The sequence below is a fragment of the Triturus cristatus genome, chromosome 9 (assembly GCF_964204655.1).
Source record: "Triturus cristatus chromosome 9, aTriCri1.1, whole genome shotgun sequence".
In the NCBI taxonomy this organism is placed as follows: Eukaryota; Metazoa; Chordata; class Amphibia; order Caudata; family Salamandridae; genus Triturus; species Triturus cristatus.
The window spans coordinates 582596850-582616246 of NC_140592.1; the positions used below are offsets into that span (position 1 = coordinate 582596850).

Below are 19397 nucleotides of genomic sequence, written 5' to 3' on the forward strand. Positions count from 1 at the left end.
GCCCAGGGAGACTCGCTCCTAAGTGCGCTGCAGCACCAAGACTCTTTTCACTACTTTGCTAAGAGCCTAAATGGACTCCAGACAACTACTATTGAGCGTCCTGGATGCGGCCACCAGTTAATGGGAAGTAACCTGTACCGCATTATGAAGAGCGGGTTGGGACAGCGATTTGCCAGTGGACCAATAGAGCCCGGACCGTAAACGTATTATTGTTTACATCTCTCCTAACATTGCTTTGAAAGCGTAGAGCTCGAAATAAAATACTACTTTAAAAATAAGTATTTGACAGGACATTAACTTATTGACACTGCTGTATGCTCTTCAGTTAGGCGTTGTGTTCACTAACCTGTATTCACCCCCCCACCACCCCAGGGAGCCTTTGACTGCTTGACCATAGCTACCACAAAGAGTCCAGTGCAGAAGAGGTACTTGGCCCTGTTGTGCTGGATACATAGTAGGTTGGGCCCCAGAAAATCAGGAGTAAAAGGCCTCCACCCCTACAGTTGGGCCCAGTAACCCCTCTGCGTGCCCATTGGGGTTCTGGCATATGTTATCTTTTTAGGGGTAAAGAAAGGATTTATTCTCCAAGCAACCTTATTCCTAAAGAATATTATTAGGAATAATGGAAATGGAATACTTATATGTTCAAGGCATATGAGCTGCAGATTACACACGATGGATAGATCGCTATCTGGTATTGGGCCCGGATGTTTGCACTTGTTTTTGTCCTGGAAAGTCTTTGGAAGTCACGAGATAGGTGATTGCTCCTTAGGATGCTAGTGCTCATGGGCATCGGCTCCATCTTCAGATTGCTTTTTTTCCGCCATCGGGCTCGGATGTGTTTCTCGCGCTCCAGTTCGGAACCGTTACAGATTCCATTTTGACGCGCAATCCTTCGCCCTTTCTACGGTATTGTCTCGATCGCGAACCCTACTCGTCGCACATCTCTCCAAGTCGAAGTCTTCGATTCCGGTCTTCGACGAAGGCCTTCGGGCCTACCTAGGCCTTAGCATCTGGCTCATGGAAAGGACGCCATTCAAAAAGTGTCCTCGATGTGGGTCGAAGTTTCCCCCACACCGATCTGCATGAGGTGTGTAACCTGTGCTTGTCACCGGAGCACTAGGCCAGAGACTGTCCAGCTTGTGCCTCTTTCCGCTCCAAGAAGACCATTCGGGATCGGCGAGCTCGGAGGACCATGACAGCGAACCCTGACGACATCTTCCAAGAGGGCGTCGACGTGCTGGAGCGGATTGAAGAATGCCTTGTCAGCGCTTCCGAAGCCGATGACACAGACGTCGAAGAAATCACTCCAGCGCAGAGGGTCGTAAGTAAAGACCCCGACCCCCTCCATACAAAAAAGGCTTCAGTCACATCTTCGCCTTCGGGCCCAGGTGCACACCGACACACCGCTTCCCGTACCCCGCCCTCGGGCCTGGCAAAGAAGCCCACCAAGCCTTCAGGCGACTGGCTCGAGCCAGCCTGCGTCCGGTGCCGAAACTCAATCTTCGGCACCGAAAAAGAAACTGCCCTCCTCCTCCGTGTCGACCGCTGCTTCCACCTCCAGGCTCTCGACACTGAAAACAACAAGCACCGACTCGCCGGCACCAAAAAAACACTCGGAGACGACCAAGAAGCCACTCCCCAAGAGTTTGGACACCCGCTCTTCGGAGCCGAAAAAATCACCGGGACCCAAAAAACATTCAGAGACTGCAAAACACGGGTCCAAACTCAAAGACACTACAGAGTCGATGCCTAAAAAGTCCTCGGAACCGAAACACTCTGCGCCAAAAAATCAAGAATCATCAGAAGAGCTTTTTTGCCCAGAAACCGCACAAAAAACTCTGGTTAAAGACCCTAAAACTGGTCATTTGACACTAAGCTCCAGGAAAAGACCACTGGACAAGCCTACAACTGCTCCACCACCTAAAAAGAGGGACATTGCCACATCCCTTCTTAGAGTCCCTTCTCCTGCCACATCCCTTCTTAGAGTTCCTTCTCCACCACCTCAACCTTCTCCACCCCTCCTCCCCCCCCCCCCCACCTCCTCACTCTCCTACACCATCTCCTACACCAGTAGACGATGATGACACCTCTGATGACACGGGGGTGCGGACGATGTGCCACTAGGGGATCCCAGCCCACCTGGTTCCCCTGACCCTTGGGATGACTATAATACACCTGATGTCCCAAATCTCCCGCAATACGACATCTACCCCTCTAGGCCTTCCTTACCAGAGGACACCATGGGCTTTAATCAGCTCGTACAACGAGCTGCCCAGTACCACGGGGTCGACCTACACACAGACCCCGTTGAGGAGGATTTCTTGTTGGACACTTTTGACACCACACAAAGGTCAACATCTACTTTATCCATGCTCAAAGGGGTTAATAAGCATGCTCCTTATATATTCAAAGATCCTGTTAGGGCTCGGGTCATCAACCCTCGCATAGAAAAGAAATACAAAGCTGCCGCTACAGACCCAGCTTACATTAAGGGCCCTGTTCCATTAGACTCCATGGTGGTATCCAGTGCCAGGAAGAGAGCTAACTCTCAAACATCAGGTGACGCAGCCCCACCCGATAAAGAGTCTGAACTCTTGGACGCCTCCGGCAAGAGGACAGCCTCACAAGCAGCTAACATATGGCGCATCGCCAACACTCGGGCCCTACTAGCCAGATATGATAGGGCACATTATGACGAGTTAGAGTCCCTATTGCAACACCGCCCGGACAAATAAAAAAACAAAGCCAACGACCTCATACTGGAGGGTAAACTAATCACCAATACCGCCATTCGTTGCGCTCTCAATGTGGCAGATACTGCCTCCAGAGCTATAAATACCAGTGTGCTTTTGCGTAGGCACGCTTGGCTACGCATTTCAGGCTTTACGTCTGAGGTACAAAGTTCGATCCTGAGACTCCTCCCTGGAGAAAATGAAAAAGGACACGGACACAGCCAAGTCAATGGGAGCCTTGCAATCGCAAGCTCCCAGACGTTCTTTTCGTCGCTCCTCCTACAGAGGCAACTCCAGAGGATACTCATCAGGCAACCCTTCCACCTCTTACAAGGCTTCCACCCAGTCAACCTTTACCAGAGAGGAGGATACAGAGGCAACAATAACCAGGGCAGAGGCAAGACTAACAGCACCGCTCTGCCTCCACCCCTACCCAATGACTTCCCTCCGCTTCCCCGGACCATTCCACTCCTGTCGGGCGAAGACTACAACAGTTCCTTCCTGTCTGGACCAACATCACCACAGACAGGTGGGTGCAACAGATAGTTCAATCTGGTTACTGTCTCGAACTCACCTCTGGTTACTGTCTCGAACTCACCTCTACCTCCTGCTTTAGCAGAGATATATGTTCTTGTGACATTGGACGCTGTTTGGGTGGTATGTTTGGGGGGTAATATCCCTTCTACAAAACAAAATGCATAGAACTGGTTCCCCTGCGCCAACAAAACACGGGAGTATACTCCCTGTATTTTCTCATACCAAAGAAGGACGGCTCTTTGAGACCTCTTTTAGACCTCAGACCCCTAAACCTATACATACACTCAGACCATTTCCACATGGTCACACTTCAGCAGGTCCTTCCTCTTCTTTCACATAGCGACTTGCTTGCTACCATAGAGCTCAAGGACGCCTACTTCCATATTCCCATTCACGCAGCTCACAGGAAGTATCTCAGGTTTGTAGTTGATGGGCAGCACTATCAATTCAAAGTACTCTTGTTCGGAGTCACAACAGCACCAAGGGTATTCACCAAGTGCCTAGCGGTAGTAGCAGCTCACTTAAGAAGACAGCAAATTCACATCTTCCCATATCTCGACGACTGGCTTATAAAAGCCAGCTCATACAACCAGTGTGTACACCACACTCATGTGACTATCCAACTACTCCACAACCTGGGGTTCACAGTAAACCACGCCAAGTCTCATCTGCAACCGTCCCACACACAATACCTCGGTGCCACCATAGACACAGGGGTGGGGGAATCATATCGCCCGACGCCCGAACCATGTTGTTTATATTGACGGGCAAGAAGATTTATTGTCTATTTATGTCCGACGGACATGTAGACATTAATCATGTTAAAACAGGCTGTGGGCACTCTGGGGCTCACAGCCAATCCGAAGCTTGCAGAGAGCCTTTGGCGGCATCTGATTGGCTAGCAACCCATGACTGGGCTCTAGCCAGTGATTGGCTGTTGGAGTGAAACGTCACTCAGCCTCTGCAAGCAGTAGTCCGTGGCCGCCACAAGGCTTGCAATAAGCATTCATGTAAAATGAGCAGTTTTGCCCGCTTGAATTGTGTGATATTGTGACGGAGGTGCTGCGATTTTTTTATTTATTTATATTTTTAGCAACTCTGCGTGGGTAGATTAATTAGTACAAAAGCCTAGGCCTGGGCCGCCTCGGCGCCTCAGATGAGGACGTCAAAAAAGCGTATCGCAAGCAGGCGCGCTGCGCTACCACCGCTTCATGGGGGAAACACCCATTACAACGAATTCAGATTCACGTGCTGCCATCGCAACGCGGGTTTAACATCGCGGGTCCGGAGCCTTCATACCGCAGATGGAAACAGATCTGCAGATTAATGCTTTCAAAAGAGACATCGGTTGGTGATTTGCAATTTATAACTTAAAGTCCTAATATAGAATAGTGAGCTATTAACTTTCAGCCCAGAACTGTGTAAACACACTGACAAATATACATTACAAAATTGATTAATGTTGCAAAGAGGGTACATTTGGCGAAGAAACGATTCTTATTATTAAAGGAAGCTCCCAACTTTGCTGTTTCTTTTTCGACTCTGCGTTTGTGCTTCTCCACACCAAGCACTCTTAAACTACTGCCTACCAGTATGGGTGACATGTGACTCCTACACTTTCACTCCTTTGGCTTATGGGCAAAAAAAACATTGTCTCACATGTCAGGGCGCAGCCAGCACTAAAAGCTTTCGAAGCACCTGCTGCAGTGTTTCTTTCCGCCGGCAATTACCATGCCTCACAGAAATGTGTAGGAAACTTGTGTGATGAATTACCATCCTGGAAAGAGATCCGTGTTTTGTATAGTTGAGGTTGTGACCTCGGTGAAGTTAGTGCAGAGGGTTAATATGCCTGCTGCAAAGAACATGTACGAAGTCGATTACAGAGTGCATAGGATGCAAACAGATCTGCAGATTAATGCTTTCAAAAGAGACATCCGTTGGTGACTTGCAATTTATAACTTAAAGTCCTAATATAGAATAGTGAGCTATTAACTTTCAGCCCATAACTGCGTAAACACACCGACAAATATACATTACACAATTGATTAATGTTGCAAAGAGGGTACATTTGGCGAAAAAACGATTCTTATTATTAAAGGAAGCTCCCAACTTTGCTGTTTCTTTTTCGATACAACTTACCGATTCGCAAGGAACGTAGGGCTCACGTCTGGCCAGCTGCAAAAGTGAGGGGGAAACGGCAGGAGGCACGCTGGCTGACACCTTTTATATCCCACCCATATGTTTTTACAAGGGTGACGGTAAATTAGTACATTACGTATGGTTTGAAATGTACGTATTTTGTGGGAATAAATACACAGCCAAGGGTGACGGTAAATTAGTACATTACGTATGGTTTGAAATGTACGTATTTTGTGGGAATAAATGCACAGCCAAAAAAAATGTAAAAAAAGGGGAATAGAAATAAAAGAATTGCCGTCAGGGTTAAGGGGAGGGGGCGCAGGGGGGCAGGGACGCGATGTTATGACGTCCGATGTTACGACGTCCTATGTTAACGTTGGCGATCATAGGATCATGTGCTCCTTGTATTGCTTTAGCTTGATTGGTATGCATTTTATTGGGGTATTGGTGAAAAACATATTGAAAGATGCATAGTCAATGTATTGAATAGCTTTCCATTTGGATTTGCTTTGATTACCGCACACAAACGTTTGGCACTTGATGTCTTCTGCAAATGTAAACAGGTCTAGCTAAAGCACGAGGATGCTTTTCAAGTGGTTTGAAATGGAGTTTTAAAATATTCTCTATATTTCTCTTGTCTTAGTCTGTAACGTGTATTTGCTTTTTTCGTCATCTGATGTAGTTAATCCGCAAGCAAGACAACATTTATTTGATCTGTGAAGGCTAAGGTCATACCTTGTTTTTGTAGAGCTTGTGGATGGAGCCCTCTGAGAGGTAGCTCTGAGCGTCAGTGCATCGGAAGTCACAGTAGTAGCAAAAGCATGAGTGGTGATGTAAATCTGCTGCTGTATTCATATTTTGGTTGTATTCAGCCAGACCATCGTTTTGATATCTTGGAAATTGTTAATACTATCTCTAGGGACATTGACCATGAATCTTTTCATGGAGCATCACAAAGATCTCGGTCTTCTGTTTAGGACAGCAGAAACGTTTGTATAACTCATGGCTATGGCTGATATGTCACGTACTTTGCAGCCTTCCACATCCGTGCCACTGCTTTACCTGTCTAGCAGTGGGAATAGCAAAGTTGATGTTTAGTCCTTTTTCTGTACTGTTGATATGATGGCAGGATTTGCTTGTGGGTTCTTGTTGACAAGTTGCTGGCTTTTTAGTTACAGGAGAAAAGCAAACGTTTACATTTTTGCATGTTGCTTACATTTTTCCAGAATATCCCCCTTGGAAATATGTTATTTAGGTTCCAGAAGTTTTTATACTTCCTGAAGAGTGGTTGTAGGTGGTGTACGATATATTCTTAACAGTGAAGGTTTAGACCGTGTTCTCTTTAACGGACAGTGTCTGCACACTGAATGCGTTTTTGCTGAGGGTCTAGATGTTGACTTCTGGCGCTATGGACACACAAGCATTTCCTTTTGGCATATTTTTTTTACTAGTGTGTACATTGACCAGCTCTCCCGCTTTGGATTATCTTCTTTAGGTTTAGGAGGTTGAAGAGATTTTTTTTCCTCTTGAAGACTGATTATTGCTAATGAACAAAAAAGGCTTGGCATTAAAGGTTTTACAGGTATATTCCTCTACGGTGAGTGAGTGTTTCACTAGGAAGTACTTTAGAGTGCCTCAACATTGACCGACCACTCAACATTTAAAATATCTGTGAGGACAGCCTGGAAGTCCTTGATGCTGAAGTCCTCCTTAATTTTATCCAGGATTGATGGTAACACAGATTATTTTTATTTTTGTGAACTCCCCGCATGGCTAGTAAAATCTGTTCCACAGTGTGCTGTAATAGAGGTCGTAACTTTGCAGATGATTGCCAACATACAACTGACAGACTAGGGGCATATTTTAGATGAATCTATTTGTCATTTCAGCTCAATTCATTTCCTGTCTATGATGGCTCTTATTGATATTTGTCTTGGCAATAAGGACATTACAGCGCGATGTGGGTGTCAGGAATGTGCTAAATACAAAGACCACGAAGGTCTTCCTCAGAATTACTCTTCCTTTAGGAAGCACAATTGATACAGAGAGGATATATTTTCACTGTGAATAATGGAAAAGTAAAAAAGTGGTGGGAACAGTAAAGAGCACCACAAACTATTGACTGGTGCCTTTGTCAATTACTAAAGGATGTATCAGGGTGTTTTTTGTTGTTGTACTTTTTTTAGTCAAAATATCAACTACGGAAACCATGTGAAGGTAAAGTATATTTAGGTTAATATAGATCAGAGGTCTTCAAACTTTTGGATGCCGAGACCCCCCTGTCAAAATGTTCAGGCGTAAGGACCCCCTCAGGACAAAAATTTCAGCCTTGGTACTTTTCATCATCGACAACCATAAACATCCCCGGTTCCCATGGCAAATCATTTTTACTGTGGGGAAATATGAAACGGGTTTAGCAAATCAAAGGTTTGTGGGTGACTTTGGTTCAGAGTCAGAGGCTTACTACACAGTTCAAAGAAAAAGTTTCCAAAAAGAATTACCCAAAAACGCTCAACGGTACATTATTTTTCCCAAACACAACATAATTTGGCACAGCTTATTTGGAGAATAACACATTTCTGAACTATTGTGTTTGTGTGTTCCTGTTTTTCTCCAGAGAAACTGTCAATTTGTGGATGTAATCTGTGCTCCACCTCAAGTCTTGAACTGTACTTCGTCTTTAATACTGCCAATGCTGAGAACCCAATCTCACATAAATGATGGCTAGTAGGCAGAAGAGCCTAGACTGCAATTTTTGACAAACATTAATGTTCTTCACAAATTGAGGCTAATCTATAGCTGTGTGAAACGAGCTGTGTGGAACGTGCATCACCAAATCTATAGCTATGCAGAATACACAGCAGCAGCAAAATTGCATAATTCTAGTGTCCCTCCCTGCCTATAACCAGGGCAGTCTGAGCCTAACCGCCACTGCTCAACCAGGCCCATTCACTGTTACCTACCAAGCCTGCATGGCACTCTGCCCTCTGGACACTGCACTGCTCTCCATCCTTTGGACCCTGCACTCCTCTCCACTCCTTTAAATGAAGCCCCAATTACTCTATGCTGCGAACAACTTTTCAAAATATATAAACATCAAAACAACTATAATTGAAAATGCTTGTTTTCGTAGTGGCGGTATTTGGTTTTTCTGCCTGCAGCAACACCCACATACTGAGTAAAAGTCTGTTTTGGTGTCAGGACAAATCTTTTTAACAATGCTGTGTTTTTTTAAAGAATGTTATGTGAAACTGGTTTCTGGTCCAGACTTTCTAAAGAGAAGGAAAAGGACAAGTATTCGGGCAAAATATTTAAAAAGAGAGCGTGTGAGATAAAGATTGACGACCGTCACAAGAGAGTGGTATGAAAGAGTCCACTGATTAAGAGAGAGAGGCACGCTGAACTAAGACAGAACACAAACGCACACTCAACCATGGGAAGGGGCGAGACGCACCAAGCACCTCTCTTGTTTCCGCTGGCATCAATGTCCACGCCAAAAAAGAAATCCTGAGACGGGGTCACCCGGTGACCCAGAGGTGCTGCAGATTTACACTTTTGAGAATAAATATCCGAAACTCACCTGGTCCTGGTTTGGGAGCAGCAGGGGTCCCCCTTAAAACCCTGGCGGTTCTGTGATGAGTTCAGCAGTTCACTCATGCCTCTTTCCTCTCATCCCCATCCCTCTCACCTCTCCCAACCCTGGATCCCTTTGCAGACCATTTTCTTTCACCCCTTTTTTTACATCTTCTGAACTCTCCCCATTCCTCTCACTTCTCCTTTAACCACCTCTTGCATTCTGTCTTTTCACTCTTCTCATCTCTAACAGTCTCTCGCATTTATCTCCTGGCCGCTCTGGGCCCGTCACCTCTTTCACCCCTCAGCACTTCTCATTCATCTTAAATCTCTGCCTTAAAATTTCTATCTATTTGTATCTTACACCTCTCCAGTCTACCAATTCATCTTTCATATCTCCCCTTTGATCTCCCACACCTTGGTGAACCAGCACCCACCACAGTATTCCCTCTCTTCCCCTATCGCTGCTCTCCCTCACCTATGTTGCATCAAATTTTCTTTTTTAGCTCATAGATCACCTCTCATCTATCTTCTCTCACCCTTCAACAGTAGTCCTCCTCTCTGCCCTCACCTCTCCTCTTGCCATTCCGCACTTCCTTTGCCACTTCACAATTCTCCTCATCTCTGACCTCTTAAATAGAATTCTGTCCCTCCCTTGCCGAACTCTCAGCTGTCTCCTCTCACCCTCTCACTCTTTCACGTCTCTCACCCTGCATCTGCTCACTTCACTCACATCATCCGCCCCTTCTCTCCAGTCCCCTCTCATACCCGCATCCTGCCTCTCGCTCTGTACCTCTCTCCTTGCCTTCCATTCGGCCTCGCATTGACCCATCTCCCATCTGTATTCATGACATATTATGTTATTATGGTACGCGTTGTGCACTAATATTTCTTCTGTATGTATAGGCACAGTATGTTTGGTTTTCTATTTATTTGTCTGTTTATTCCTATTTCATCGTTCTACATCATCTTCCAAGTATTTGCCCTTATTTTTCACTACCTCCTTATGCAAAGTTTGAGGAGCATTAGCAAGTTTGGGGTAAAGTAACCCTTTAATCCAGGTTGTCCTCAAGCTTTTTTGTTGGTATGGTTCATAGGATTCAATATAAGCAAAAAAGCAGAATCTAAATTGCAAAGTCTGGCTCCATGATTGACTCTGTGTGTCTCCTCGTGCAGCGCTTTGACACTCTTCGGAACCTTAACTGCGCTCCAAAACAATATACAAAATAATATGAGAGGCCTTGAAATTTAGCAACCAAAACAGGCCTGAGGCTAATATACACATGCATTATTAAAACAGCCCTTTTTGCCTGGCCTATGTAATATTCTACCTAATCAAAAAAACATCAATGAGAGAATCGTCAAGTAGGAAGAAAGTATTGTGGGAAACCGTTTCAGGCAGGAAAATTCTTGTAGCTAAGAATGAGTGTGCGTGGATGTTTGTGTGTATGTCTGCGGGATGAAAAGCCAGGGCATGGTGGATGAGGCAGCTAACTTACAAGTTCTACGAAGCTTCGGTTGCCTTGGCAACATGGAAACAGCTTAGAGAGGATTGCAAAGGCCAATAAAAGAAAGAAGCACAAAAAGGACACCAGCTGAAAAAACACAGCAGCAGCAACGAGAAAGACCGGGATAGGCAACAGGACAGAGTGCAAGGAAGCGGGGACAAAATAATATCGAAGCACTTCAGCGCATTCCACAGTTGCATATTTCTGGCCTCAGTTCCCGGCCCGGCATTTCCTGATGTTCATCCTGCAGTCTCTGATTGGAGGACAGTCATGGATGACGTTGCATTCTTTTACGATGTCCTCCAATCAGAGAGCCTATTGAAATGCACTATTCTGAATCCAAAACAAAGAGCAAACGTTTTGGATTCCGGATCCAGGCAGTTCCATGCAGGAGTGCGATCGGGAATGCGCGACCCCCTTTGTATGTCTTCACGCCCCCCCTGGGGGTCGCGCCCCACAGATTGAAGACGCCTGATATAGATTTACTATCCTTAGCTTGAACCTTGATTTATACATATATCATCAAGGTAATCTAGGTATAGAGTGGGATATAGTAAAATAAACATACCTTCATAATTTTATCGTAGGCAAAGTTATGGCCACAATATTTTGGCAGGTTAATTTTTCAGTGTCTAAGTATTGGTAGGGAAATTGTTTCAGACCAGAAACCTGTGAAAGGCATAGATTACACCCTTCAGTGATCACACTACATAGAGCAAAAAAGGAAACTGCCTCTTGTCACCATACATGATACTGTGGCAAGTGGTTAGAGACCGTGCAGATGTTTAATCTGATATTGTTCTTATAATAATTTTTTTCATTCAATATTGCTTCATGGTCCTGTATGTTCTTTGAGGTAATCGCTGTTTATGAATGTCAGTGAGGATTCTATAACTGGGAACCACAATGTTGCAAAGTTTTACCAGTAGATCTGAGATATTTTGTCCCCTTTGTGTTTTTTTACCAATGACGTAGTCTGCCTTCAATGACTTCTCCAAGCTTTCCATGGACGTGATCAGTCCTGCTGGTGCATGTAGCTTGCTTTAATTTCTCCACACTGCAATTTCCATATGCACCTCCAGAGAGACATGATACAGTAACTGTCCAGGCACCACCTCATTATAACCCACTTGCTGTTGAATTCTTGGTTTGATGAGTTAAAACTGTGATAGAACAGAAAAGTGACTGCACCTCAAGAAGTAAATTCTACAGAAAAAACAACCTTTCCTTTTTTGCACAGTGGCTCTCCTAAGACCATTATTGGCTATCTGCATGCCTTCTACAATGACATCGTTCTGGATCCATTAGGCAAGACAAATGATGGATGCCCTATAACTCATACTCCCTGCCCATGTTGACACAAGGCAGACAGACACCTGGTTTCAGATACCATTGTAGTAGACCAGAGAAAGGCAGGATAGCAGATATTGTGTCAGACTGCTTCTGTTCAGTGCTAACTTTGCATGTAAGCGTCTCCTCCTAAGAATCTTGATAAAAATCTCCATGGAGGGTACCTCGGCGGGAGCTAGTAAAGTGTGTTTTCCTTTAAACATTTGCTGGTATGTCCTCTTAGTAGACTTACTACTACTTTTAGACTTTGAGTTTTAATTTTGCTGCTCTGTTGGGTGTTCAGTATATGATTTGACCTGCACCCTGTGAGTGGATTTCAAGTATTCTTCAGAACGCCTGACTAAATACAGCTTCAACAGACTTTCCGTAAATGTTTCCGGCCTGGGATGTCTCTTTGTAGTAATATTGCACATAAAAGCGTGTGTTGGGGGTCGCAAACTAGCTGAGCACAAGACTGAAAAACACCGGAACAGCTCAATAAAAAATCCAATTTGTGCACAGTTTTCTTTCTTCCAAGTGAAGCAAGCATTGAAAAAAACGGGTTGTTTCCGCATTTGCTGCCAGCATGTTTGCTTTGCCAATGCTTGCTTAGTTTTGTCATGATTTGTAGTAGTTTAGTTGTATAGAAGAGCTGCCTAGCCTCTTGCCAGTATAAAAATATATATTTTTTGGTCTTGAAAAGCACACATTGCTGTAGTAGTCCCTGATAGTGAAGGGACCTACTTTGTTTGAGGATATGCTCCTTGTGAAAGATCAAACCGTTGTCACACATGATAAGTTTGCCAGTGGCTGAAGTGGGTAGTCCCATTGCTCAATGCTGTAGTGGGTGGAAGAAAAATAAGCATGACACTACACAGACCAATGGATGAAGATGGCTGGCTGAGAGACAGAATAAGCAAGCATTTTATACATATAATTTTACTTAAATCAAAAGTTGTTGCCTAACGCCAGACCTAAAGACTGGGCATGCCCTACAGGATAAGATAAAATTACTTGTGTTTTCCATAGTCTCTAATTCCTCTGCAGATATCATATCTTCTCAATTCTGTTTGTTAATCTCTTCATCAGAGACATTAGTTTTAAAACTAAGCCAGTGTGTAAATATTGCAGTAAGGCATATAGTTTTAAATTGTCTAACGGGTAGAATTGGAAAGTACATCTTAACTGCATGATTGAGAATTAATACATCAACTGTCATTCTTTTCAGTTACATATTACCAAGACGAATATTTTGATGGAAGGTGGACTGCCTGGACCTCATCCAGTTTTCGCTTTGTGTACCAGAAGACCCCTGTACAGACTATTGCTGTATACATTTCAAGAACTCCTTGTGCAACAAGTTTTAGGGAGCCAGTAAAGCCTTTTAAAGGTTGGCAAGATCAATAAAATGGAAATTGAAAAAATAGCCAGAGGTGATGAAGAAGCAATGGGATTCCCAGGTACCAGTCCCATCGAAGGAAGCAGTCTTGCTTTTTCTTCATCTGTGAAAAGGAAGCGAATGTTTCAAGCTCACTGGAAAGAGTCTTGGCCATGGCTTATTTTGAAGGAGAATCCAGGAGAAAGAGCAACAATGTTCTGTGATATTTGCCTGAAATACCCTGACATAGCAATTAGTCACTCTGGGTCTGGAAGGAATGCCTTTGTGAACGGGTGTGACCAGTTACGCATTGAGTCAATAAGAGCACATGAAACAAGCAAAGCTCACATGGCATGTTTTTTACGAAACAATCCGGGGTTGGAAACATCTTTCAAGGCACAAAGGCTTTTGAAATTGGACAACTTCAAGAAGAAAAAGAGCCCCAAAGCATTCAGAAATGAAAAAGCAGCAGAATCCCAAAGCTCTAGTCCCAGTGGGAAAGGCAACATCAACTCTTCTTTGTCAAACAGAAATCACGAGGCTGGGAAAAGGAAGCGAGTGTTTCAGGCTCGGTGGAAAGAATCCTGGCCATGGCTTGTTTTGAATGAGAGGGAAGGAGAAGAACCTAAAATGTTCTGCAGTGTTTGCCTGACCTACTCTGATGTAGCAGAAATTCACTCTGTGTCTAGTAAGAATGCCTTCCTTAGTGGATGTAATCAGTTCCGCATTGAACCAATTCGAGCACACGAAAAAAGTAAATCTCACACAAAATGCGTTTCATTATGCAGTGGCGAAAGAAAGCATTCAGTTATGGACCCAAGTCTTTTTAAAAATGAACAGACTGCACATGATAGGCAAGCAGCTGAATTTTCAGCGTTTAGTTCCAGCAATCAAACAAGCCTCAGCTCCCCTACATCAAGAAAAAACAAAAAATATGATTCTGAGAAACGTAAGCGGGTATTTCAGGCACACTGGAAAGAATCTTGGTCATGGCTTTTCCAAAAGGAGACCAAGGGAGAAAGCCCTAAAATGTACTGCAGTATTTGCCTGAAATACCCTGACTTGGCAGTTATCCACTCTGCATCTGGTAAGTGTGCCTTCCTTAGTGGATGTGATCAGTTCCGAGTTGAACCAATCAAAGCACACGAAACAAGTAAAGCTCACAAAATGTGCATTTCATTGTACAACCAGGAGATTGAAAAAACAGTTGACCCAGCTGTGGCTTCTCATACAGGCAGTGCCAGCCCAACTGTTAAGTCGAGAGCACAATTACTTATTGTTCAAGCTTTAAAGAAACTTAAGGAAATCGAAAGGCAAAGATTAATGGTGCTGTTTACTAATGCTTATTGTATTGCAAAACAGGGCATGCCTCTATCTGACATGGATATTTTGTGCAGTGCTATGAAAACAGCTGGTGTGGATTTAGGTGACAACTACACAAATCGAGAAAAAGCCTCTGAATTTATAAAATGTGAAGCAGAAGTTATTCGTCAGGACATAAAAGAAATTGTTCTCAATTCAAGGTTCATATGTATTGTTGCAGATGGGAGCGCTGAACGTGCCCTTGCTGAACAGGAAACTGTGCTGGTTAGGGTAGTCAATGAAGGAAAGCCCTACACCGTATTTGCTGACCTTGTACCACTGAAGCATACGCATGCTCCAGGTCTGATGGATGGTATTGTGAACGGCATAAAAAAGATTTCATTGGATTTCGAACAGATGAAGTCTTCACAATTTCCAGGTCCAACACTTGTGTCAGTAAATTTTGATGGTGCTGCAGTAATGATGGAATCAAAGGCTGGCGTTGCAGCACTGCTAAAAAATGACATACCATTTCTACTACCCTTCTATTGTGTAACCCACAAGCTTCCGCTGGGTATTCTCGATGTGATAAAATCAACTTACATTTCTCAGTTTGAAGAAACCTTGAAATGGATTTTTAAGTTCTATTGGAAAAACTCTAGAAGGAGAAAGGATGCAATGAAAATTTCAAAGGTTATGCAGGAGAATTTTGCTCACTTTAGTGACATAAAAGAAGCACGATGGGTTTCTGGTAAAGCAGGGGCCTTACAAGCAGTGCAGCATGACTTGCACACTGTTGTTGTGCACCTTGAACAGATTGGCACCCGAAGTGATGAGTCTTCAGCTAGGGCAAGAAAATACCTATCTTCAGCCACCAGTGTAAAATTCATCTCAGCCCTATACAGACTAAGAGATATTCTAGAAACAGTATCTCAGCTTTCAGATTTTTTTAAAAGGGATAATATTCTTTTAATTCATGTCCAGCCTGCTATAGAAAGATGTGTATCAAAATTAGAGATCTTGAAGAATGATCTTGGGGATAACATGCAACAGTTTTATAATTTGTACCATCCAGAACAAAGGACGTTTGGGGACCATGCAAGTGATGGCTGGGAGATCCAGTTGTCTGGCCCATGTCCCTCAGCACCCAGCATAAGGGATGTGCAGCTTGTTGAAAAGGTTATCGAATATATTGATGAAAGATTCTCACATTTGACTTCCATGCCATATCGTGGGTTCCAGGTTTTTGACTACACAATATGGCCAGAAGGCACAGAAGAACTTGATGCCTATGGCAAAGATGACCTTCATGGAATCTTGATGCACTTTGATGTTCTTTTCTCCGTACAGGAAAAGATGGCCATCATAGAGGAGTTTAGCAGACTTAAAACACACATGCTCAACTTTAAAAAGAAAAGCATACCAGTTGAGTGTGCATATTCTACATTACTAACAAAACACCCCTCCAATCTGAGTAATATTTTGAAGCTTGTGGAGATGATGTTCACTATGAGTGTGTCCACAGCTGAAGCTGAACATGCATTTTCAGCAATGAATGTGGTTAAACACAGACTTCGAAGTCGACTTCATCAGGCAATTCTCCAAGACCTTATGCTCATTAAAATGGAGGGGCCTAAATTTGAAGACTTTGACCCCTGCAGAGCCATTGAGTACTGGCTTTCAGCTCGCGGAACCAAGCATGTGAGAGGTCATAAGCGACCTTATGATGTAGTGGAATAAAAGGTGTACATTTGTGTCACTTTAATTTATCCCAGCAGCAAAGAGCTGAAAAAGTTGGCCTTTAATAAAGAAGGCAAATGTAATTCCATACTTAATGTTGTCATTATTACCCAACACTCACTATGGGCCAGTTAAAAAAATAAAAGGTAAATCTCCACTTGCGTATTTACACCCAGGTGCATGTGCAGATTTACACATTTCTGGAGTTCACAATCATTTCCCAAAATACACCAGGAAAGCTGTGCGAGACATTTGCAGCGAGGAGACAGAATACCAGGGCACAGATGTGCTGCATTGAGCCAGTGTGACTTTGTGTATGGTTTGGATTGAAAATAGATTGTCTCAAGGGAGATAACTTTTTCACTGGACTATTTTATTCCCAAACCTTCCTTTGAGGTTGGTTCATCATAACTCCTTTTTGAGATGTCTAATGTGTTCTCCACCTGTGTCACCATTTTACTTGCTAAATTGGGGGGGGTGGGGGGGGGGATGTTCCAGGGATGTCCTGTCACTTGTGCCATCTTTAACATACTTGATAATGACTCCTGTTATTGTGTGGGGTATTGTAATTGTCTTACAACAGAAGGACAGAAAAGCATCATTCTGTTGGGGAAGGGGACTGGGTAGTTTATGTTGTATATGTGGTGCACGCTACCAAGAGGAGTACAAAGTCATGTGACTTTACCAGTGAGCCCTGATGAAGAACATCAACATGGTCTCCTGCATTCTATTTTTAGTCCCACTGAGTCAAAATTTCAGTTCACATATTTCTGGTGCTCTTTGGCTGCAAAAGTAACTTACAACAATTCCTACTCTGAGGGTTATCTTATCCTGAATCCAATTGTTAAGCGTAGTTCTTGGGACTCTTGAACCACTTTCCCCCTGCTACCAAGGTCCTGCACTGTATGGGTCCTCATCCTGGTGCTTATAAGTGCATTAAAACCAGCAACTTGGTAAGCTGCCCTTCTAGTGGCTTTTATTTTGACTTGCAGAAGTAGTAGTTGCAACCTTGTGCTTACAGTTTCTGAAAGATCTTTTTTACCCCGCCCTTGTTCTTCCTGAAGTACTGCTTGATTTCCAGCATACCCATGAAGCTTTTACAAACCTGTCCTCTAATGCTCAGATGATGCTTCATATGTGTAAAGGTTTTCGCTGCTTAATCTAGACAACACTAAAGTTTGACTTTTGATTGCCTGTGATAACTTCTCTTGAAAGTAGCCCTTCAAGATGTCATTTGCTCGTTGGATAGTCTCTTGCAACTCGGAGGGCTACTAGTTTGCTGTTTTGCATTCTCTGTGGGGACATTCAGGTGCACATTGTACGGGTACACTGGGATTATGTAGCTTTTCACCGTTATGTCCTTTTTTTTTTTTGTCTTTTCATCCAGTCTTTATTGTGCAAACGAGAGCAGCACTGATTAAACATGCGGATGCTACTTCTGTCAAGACTCACTTGTCACACCGTATTATCATTTTTTTTTTTGTTGAAAATATTTTTATTGAGTATCACCTATGATTTACAAGTACATAGTATCAGTAGTAAGCGTGTTGAAATCCTTACCAAAAGCCATGTGGAAGACATCATGTTCACATGTTGTACCTTAACAATCGAAGAGTACCAGCAGTTCACATAGAATACAACATGTTTTAAAGCAGAAATGAACAAATTGCTATCCCAGGCAGCTAGTAACAAATCCAATAAATGCAATCTAGTGCAATACCCATTTCACCCCCCACCCACCATAACCCTACCCCAACAAAACCATTAACCTAAATGCCTCTCTATGGCAAACTCACCCTGCTGATGTACCTGCGTCTGGTGTGTGCACGGCCAAAGAACCCCAACAAGGGGACTGAATATGGGGGGGAGGGGGGAACAAGGAGTAGAGTAAGAGGGGAAAAAAAGACAAAAGGGGGTATGAGGGAGGAAAAGAATATGAAACCCAGCTGGGGAGGGGAGTACTAGGAAGGCACCCAGGCAGGGTACTTATTAACATTGAGTCCATTAGCTCCTACCTGTCCGCCCCACTCTCACGCAGATCATATTGTGATACCACGCGATCTAAATCCTCCATCGCCTTGAATTGTTCTACTAGATGTGCCCAGTCCAGAGAAAGCGGTCGTTTCCTCTGACCCCTTCATTCTTCTTGGTATAAGGCCTCCCGTTCCGCCACTGCCCACCTCCTCACGCCAGGCGGCTACTCGCGGCGCTAGGGTAGACTGCCAGCGATTTGTTATCATATGTTTTGCCAATATTAGAGCCAACCCTGCAAATTTGCGTATCAACTTTCCTTTTTTTGGGAGGGAGAATAGCCCCAGAAGACCGGCCTCGATGGTGTCCCATGGGGTACGCCCCGTCAACTCCGCCAGCCCTCGAATAATCGCTGACCAAAACCCCCGCAGCCGTGGACCGTACCATATCATATGAAGGAAATCAGCATCAGGTGTCTGACATCGCGGACACGCTGCGGATGCCGTGGGGTACATCTTTCGTATTGTTTCTGGGGCAAGATGTGCTGTTGAGGATAAACAATTGGATCGTTTTTAAGCGGCAATTCCGTGAGACTCTTCGGGGATGCTCTATCATTTGTACCCATTCCCTATCATCCAAATTCCGCCCCAAGTTCAATTCCCACTTCTGTCTAAGATGTAGCAATGGAACATACACATGCCCTCTCAAGCCACGATAAAGCCGGCACACCAGGTATCGGCCGTGCCCCATAATGTGCAAGGACCTCAGCAATTGGAAAGTTGGGGCTTCTACCCGATCCGTGTACCAGTGAGTGCGGATGAAATGCACTACGGTCGCATGCATGAGGAATAAAGTGTCAGGCACCGAATTAGCACGTGTGAACTCGCCGTGCTGCATCAGCTGGCCTTCGAGAGAGAAATCCCAGACTGTCTCTACCCCCTCCTGATTCCATCCCTGCAGCTGATTCAGTGTTAATATACCACTTCTAGTCGGTAGACCACACAGGGGGACATTCGGGGCGTACGGCGATGGTAACTTACCCATCCGTTTTGCCTGTGTCCAGTACTTCAACGCAACTTGCAACAAGTAAGGAGGATCACGCAACTTCTGTGCACCTGGACATAATTGCGATTGAAGGAGCCCCCGTTTTAGCAATTCCGGGGTGTACCCAATTTCAAATAAGTG

General features: G+C 44.2%; 1 protein-coding gene across 2 annotated transcripts in view; it reads left to right on the top strand.

Annotated features, from left to right (window-relative positions):
- The window catches only part of LOC146798348 (zinc finger protein 862-like), a 127180-nt gene extending 109492 nt beyond the window's left edge, over positions 1–17688 (top strand). For both annotated transcript variants that reach the window (XM_085625618.1, XM_085625619.1), the window contains exon 3: positions 13050–17688. In XM_085625618.1, the coding sequence (XP_085481744.1) occupies positions 13230–16241 (3012 nt within the window). In that variant the 5' untranslated portion in view covers positions 13050–13229 and the 3' untranslated portion in view covers positions 16242–17688. The remainder of the gene's footprint in view (positions 1–13049) is intronic.
- The last annotated feature ends 1709 nt before the right edge of the window (positions 17689–19397 follow it).